The sequence below is a fragment of the Oculina patagonica genome, chromosome 5 (assembly GCF_052425735.1).
Source record: "Oculina patagonica isolate OP01 chromosome 5, crgOcupat, whole genome shotgun sequence".
In the NCBI taxonomy this organism is placed as follows: domain Eukaryota; kingdom Metazoa; phylum Cnidaria; class Anthozoa; order Scleractinia; family Oculinidae; genus Oculina; species Oculina patagonica.
The window spans coordinates 10,456,990-10,463,623 of record NC_135762.1 but is presented as its reverse complement, the minus strand read 5'-3'; the positions used below and the strand labels follow the sequence as shown (position 1 = coordinate 10,463,623).

The 6,634-nt window shown below is 35.8% G+C and overlaps 1 protein-coding gene across 3 annotated transcripts; it reads left to right on the top strand.

Moving 5' to 3' along the window:
* Nucleotides 1–1,344: 1,344 nt before the first annotated feature.
* Nucleotides 1,345–3,889, top strand: LOC144654216 (prokineticin receptor 2-like). Of its 3 annotated transcripts, none has more exons than XM_078514300.1 (2): nt 1,345–1,446; nt 2,747–3,889. In XM_078514300.1, the coding sequence occupies exon 2, from the start codon at nt 2,786–2,788 to the stop codon at nt 3,848–3,850; it is 1,065 nt and encodes a 354-aa protein (XP_078370426.1). In that variant the 5' UTR covers nt 1,345–1,446; nt 2,747–2,785; the 3' UTR covers nt 3,851–3,889. The 3 variants fall into 3 exon arrangements, with proteins under 3 accessions (XP_078370426.1, XP_078370428.1, XP_078370425.1); XM_078514302.1 differs by lacking the exon at nt 1,345–1,446 and adding an exon at nt 2,070–2,188; XM_078514299.1 differs by lacking the exon at nt 1,345–1,446 and adding an exon at nt 2,281–2,493.
* Nucleotides 3,890–6,634: the final 2,745 nt, after the last annotated feature.

Sequence of the window (6,634 nt, the reverse complement as noted above, 5' to 3'; positions counted from 1 at the left end):
CTTGCGGCTCATTTCACACCGGGTTGCTTTAGGTTAGTTTACTCTGGTTGTGATTGCTTGCCGTGGTGGCTTTTTTTAGTAAGGGCAGCAAATAAATGCAACTTTAAATTAGACTCGCTACAGCCTCATATCTCATGACTCAGTAACTCATTTGACCCCCAGTCTCCCCACCTTCACTGGGATATGATTTATAAAACTTTTTATCTATAAAAGGTGATTATCAGCATAAAATAACAGCACCAAAGAACTGTGCAGCTGCTTCCACAATGTCAAGGTTTAGAAGAAACGATTACCTCCTTAACAAAATTTCTAAGAACACACGCATAATTTCTTTCTGTGCTGGATACAAGTTCTGAACGAGCGCGTGTTTGCTTTAAAACTCGGCGGTTATTTCTAATTTATTTTTATATTAATATGATTGTGTGAATAAAGCTTTGTTGTTGTCTTTGGCAAGCAGAAGGCCATGGTTGATCACTAGAGCTGAATTTCGTGTAGATGTTTACAAAAGAAAACCCGAATCCGGGCACTTATTCTATTTTTTTATCATTAAATTTTAGCACTTTTGCGATTTCGAGCCCCACTTCCCAGCACATGGCCATCACATTAGCAATAGCTGCCTAATAGATTGATTGAGTGCCTCCTTTTTTTATTTTACACATTTAAATTTGTCAATTTCTAATCATATTAGCATACACGGGGAAATTGATAACTACAGCTTTAGTAAATCCATTTAAAAGATAATTCTTTATCTTTTCTGAGGTTGGTGATCCCTTACTTGTTGTTACACTGTATGTGTCGCCTTCTACCATACGAGACAAAGTGCTCTTGATAATATTATTTCATGCTATATGAAAATTTGGTAATTATTAAAACCATATAATGGTTCTTCCTTTCTATGATATTTGCTTTCAAAAAACAGAAATTAATATCAATGTTATATGATAATTCATTTTGTTAAAAATAAATTCATTGGAAACAGTTAAACACGACTATAAAAGGCCGAGAAGACACTGAGGAGGTAATACTGAAAGACGACGAGATAACGAAATGCTGTCCAGTTACGAGATTAATTCTGTCTTCATTAATATATATATTTGAAACACCGACAGCTTTAATGGACTTTTTTTAAATTTTGAGGGCAACTCATAATTGTCGTTGGCAATGTCTTCTTCTTTGTTTCAGTAAACAAAGGTTTACATGTATATACACCATTAGAATATTTTGCTCCCAAACATTCAGCCAAAAGTCTGGTTACATAGATTATAGCATAATCTCGTAATATGGTTTATTGCATTACCTAAAACTGTCAAATAAATTGATTGACTGAATGTTAATATGACCTTATATATTGTCTTATTTTCATAATGAGTTTTGATGAAAAGACAGATCGTGATAACGTTGAATAATTGTATCGAGGGGAAATTCTCCATTGATGGTTGATTCAAGGTGAGTTCCTGTAGCTATCACGATAGGGCTCTCTTTTACACAAGAAAATGTATGCCCGCTAAATTATGTGTAGTCCGTACACTACGATGACTAGGAAAACGTTCACGTTTTTAATATTATTGCCAGTGCACATAACGTATTCACATTTACTCGCATTTTAAAATTTCGCTGGTTACTAACATATAATGTTTCTCGTTTTTATGTCATATTGAATTCAGATAACCAAGAAATATCGATAGCCTAGAGAGAAAAAAACTGAATAATCTATCACAAAATTTATCTTGCACAGGATAATAGCATTTTAAGCTAGTACAAACGGTTGGATATCGGTTGTACAATAAAAGGGGTACGTAGAGATGACCGTCCGCACGAAAGCGCCGATAGAGGTCACGCACTATTGTTCAATTGCGAAATTCGTGTCTGCCGATATGTCAGTGTACTTATAAAAACGTTCACCAGCTTGATAATAGACCTATTTAATTTAGGGGTAGATCACGAGTTCTCTAACCAACGTGTTGTATTATACTAAAAGGGGTGTCTTTGACTTCTCAAAGATCACTTTGCTATCTCTTTATACCATTCTATTTTTTTTTATGTTCCTTTAACAAATAAAGCCACAAGTCCCAACCAGATCGAAATTAAAAAGAGATCAGTTTACATTTTCCCAATGCGTCATCACCAAAGAAAGAATTTTTGTTTACATCACGCGCGTACGCGAGTTTTCGTCAGTACGACGCAAAAGGTAAGAAAATAAATTCGCTGTGATTGCATTTTAAAATGCTTGTCACGTAATTCTTTGTTTTCACGGGTCGTCATCAAACTTCTTAGAGTCTGAGTTATTATTTTTTCGACTATTATTTGACTAACATATGGCTTGTTGAAGAGTTTCGGCTTAAAATTATCCTTCGTCTTTTAAAGTAAATCATTTTGAATTTCGGAGTTTTCAAGCCATACGATATCGAGATTGCAGCCAAAAGGCTGTGATGTGTGTTTTAAAAATGGCGTTTTCATACTGAACTCAAAAGTTGGTGTGGGACATTTTGACAGGTAACCTGAAAACGGAATGCCGCACAGACTTAAAACTGGGACAAGTAGCTTAAATATTCTATAACTTTTAAAACTCATTGCTTTTATAGTTTTACTTTTTCGTGGCGTGACAGTAAAACCCAGCAATTAAGAACCATCTACGAGGCAAATCTGAAGCCGGCATGTGATACGGACTGTTGCTTTACTTTTAAAGTCTCAAAATGTTTCCTTGTTTTTCAGTGACAATTAATTTCTATGCTAAATGTTTTGACAGGTAAAGAAGTGAACATTAGACTGCAAAAGCCAAACACAAATGATGACCATGAACAACTCCACTGACAAAAGTTTCGACGATAAAGCTTCGTGTCCGTTTGGTGTTTCAATATTCTTCACAACGGCCATGGCTATAATCAGCCTAGCCGCTTTTATTGGAAACATTCTGGTGATTGTCACAGTGTACAAAACTCCAAGCCTTAGAACAAGCACCAACTACTACTATGTCAACATGGCGGTTTCTGATTTTCTTGCTAGCCTCACCACCTGGCCACTTTACCTTGGCAACGAGATTATAACGAAAAGAGGAAGTCTACTCCAAGGTCCTCTGGCAACTGTTGCGTGTAAAGTTGGAGTGTTTTTTAGAACGGTATCGATCATTGTATCCATTCTAAGCCTGTTGTTGATCGCTGTGGACAGATTCATCGCTACTGTATTTCCCTTGAAAGCGAAGCTTATTACACGAAAAATAAGAGCGGCTTTACTATTTACAACCTGGTTGATATCAATAGCGTATTGTTTCCCCATGTTCTACTATTTCAAAGCGGAAAAAGTTGGTCAGGAAACATTCTGTAAATTTGTGTGGAATGGCTTTGCCCTTATGATATACTACATCACAGGCCTGGCCGTGTTCGAAATCATACCATTCATAGTGATCATCATTCTTTATTCTCGTATTATGCGCGTATTGAAAGGACGACTAAGTCCAGAAAGCAATACAGGTTTTGGTAAGACTTATCAAAACAGGAATCAGCAGAACCAAAACATTATGAAGATATTTAAAGCGATAGTTGTAGTATTTTTCATCTCGTTTGTTCTATTTTGTGTTTATTTGATTCTGAAAATCATTTCACCGAATCTTTTTATCAAAGACAGGTGCAAGTTGATTTTAGGTTTTGCTTATTTTGTGTTACCCTCGCTCAGTACTGCAATCAATCCCGTCATTTTATTTACCTTTAGCACTAATTTTCGCCAAGCTCTGCCTAAGATGTGTCATTTTGCGTTTACAGAGATCCGTTCTTGCCGCAAAGCGGAAACCAGACCACGGCGCCAAGGAAATGTGTCCGCACTAGAGCTAGCGACATTTAAGCAGACGCAGTGTTAAAATAATATGAAATTAATAAAATGTTCAGCTTTTTGTCCAGATTTTTGTCTCTTGCTTTGAAGTAACTTACTGCAGTGAAGTGACTTGAACTCCCCATAATAAAATTGTTGTGCGTGGTTTCCTGACGGCATTGATTTACGCTTTTCGCAGTCGCGAAGAAATCTGGAATGAGTGCTTTAATTGGCTAGACTTAGCTAGACGTAAACAAGTTTCTTGTGTTTATTCGGTGTTTCGTTTTCACACGAACGCAAGTACAAGCGCAAGCACAAGAAATAAAAAAAAGAAAATCCCTGTGCTTGTGCTTGCGCTTGTGCTTATGGTTGCGTCGAAGCCGTTTTCACGGTGAAAAAAGAGCTATTTTGCTCGCGCTTGCGCTTGTGCTTGCGTTGCTAGTGAAAACCAGGCTTTAAATACTATATGGCACACGGGCATAAAACATGGCAAATCGCATTAGCGAATAGTTTTCAAATAGATTGATTGACTGACTGCATGTTGATTTCTTTTCACTTAACGAATTTTTTAATTTGTCACAATATAACCTTTTAAGCAATACAGGGGGTACAATTGTGCATTGATAACTAACCTAAGTTAATTATAGTCAAGGTTAATGCGTTTAACTAAGTCCAGATCGTTATATTTTCTAAGATAAGCAATCTCCAAGCCACTGTCTCGGCGAGGAACGCATCAGAAAGAAAGTTCTCACGATAGTACTCTTTATTTTATTCATTTAACCAAAAATCAGCTATTAGTACCCTCCAATGTTCCTTGTTTTACATGGTATTCAATTAAGAAAATGAATGCTCTTGAGTGAAAGAACAGTTCATAGAACAACTTATTTGTCCTTGTTAATAGAATTTTAAACTTGACTGGAACAGAAAGACACAAGCTAAGACAGCGAGAAGACAGTCCACGCGACGACGCATAGAATAACAATATAAGCGAATTTGCGCAACCACGACGGCGATGCCGAGAACTACATCTATGTGTTTAGCTGTTGGTGTCAGAAGTGTCCTCAGCTAAATGTATAATATAGACAGCTTTTAATTCCAAATAAAATATTGATGATTCACTGACGTAGTTAACTCTTCGGAACAAGGAAAATGTAGTCATGTCACGTTGCGGTTTTGCTCATGACGGCTACAAATTGAAATGAACTAACGCACGTGCAGAGCTTGGTTGTACTGATTATTTATCCTGTTCATTTTTGGCATTCTTTTTGCCGTGACGTCGTCGCAGTTTACATAAACTCTCTTTTGTTCAGTCACGAAAGTCATGCTGGGTACCTTATTATATTTAACTAGGACATTTAATTAAAACCTCCTTCAAATCACGTTTACCCTGATAAACATATTCTTCGCTCTTTCGTTTCCGCAGTTTCAGTGAGCAAAAGTTATCCCACCGGAACATTTTGTCCCAAATATCCAGCTGCATGTTCGTTGACTGAAACATATCAAATTTTAAGAAGCAAACTAAAATCAAGTCGAAACCAAATAGGTAAGTCAAATAAAGAGTTTTGCTGTGATCATCATGGCCGACTACAAAATGAAAACGGAACACAACGACCAGTTAAGAAATATTTATATTAAGCCAATCTTACTCTTATATGGTATTGAATTAATTTGATGATTTTCTGTATTTAACTTTATCCTTAGAAAAAAGTATTTATTTTTAACTCTAGTTTAATAAATACTGTAAATGCCAATTGCAACCCGCGAACGATATTCGAACGAAAACAATAACGGAAATTAAGATATGGACAACTAATTGTACAGCGCAAATTAAAACATTTAATAAGAGCACCAGTCGTCCAGTATCTTCTCCAACATTGTTTTCAGTTCATTTTAAAAAGGTTCCCCTCCCTTTTGTTTTCCCTCCATAATTAGGCTCCCTCAGTTAAAAGTCCATTCAAAGTCACTTACGAAGTTTCAATTTCATGAGCCCAGGGCTTGAAACGTGTTCGTGCTTGACCTACGTGATCTTACTCCCACTAGCTATACTGAGCTGTCAAAAAACAAATAGATCCGCTGGATGTTGATCTGTTTGCTTACTTCACGAATTTTCATGAGAAATGGTGGTCGTGAATACAAATTAAATATAATCTCAGAGTATTAATATATACGGGGTAAAATCACCCATTGAAGGTTGATTGAAGATGAGTTTCTTTCACTCTGATGGCGATTTTAGTAAGATTAGACGATATTACGTGTCGCCTACTACCATGAAAAAGAAAGTGTTAATGTAAATCGCTAATTTCTAACATGTGATGTTTTCTGTTGTTATCTCTTACCTAATTTAGAAATTCATGGAATATCGCAAAACTTTGTATCAAAATTCACTCTGCCCATTTCAAACTAGAAACAGTTAAATACAAGTTAGACGCTGAGAAGATAATAGAAACCACTATTGTAGAGCTATAAAATTCTTATTTGATATACGTTATTTTACTTACTTATTTTAAAGTTTAGCAGAACACAGCTACTAGATTAGGGCTGTTCACAATTACCTTAGAATCGAGGTAATATTTGTTGTTTCATGTTTGCAGCTGCAGTCAGCAACTATTATCCCATTTAAATCAAATAATCTGCTAATCATTTTTTGCCTGAATAAACATTCCACATAAACATCCTTATTTTCACATTTAAATTCTTATCACGTATGCAACTTCAAAGTAATTTATAAAACATGACAATACGCTCTTGCGGCACGACTGTATGTCTTATCTTTTATTTGTCTTTCTCAATGACATGTTCTATTTATAATACATTTACAGGTAAAGAAATTCTG

Excerpts from the sequence above, each read along its gene's own strand:
- LOC144654216 (XM_078514300.1), top strand. The coding sequence starts at position 2,786 with ATGATGACCATGAACAACTCCACTGACAAAAGTTTCGACGATAAAGCT.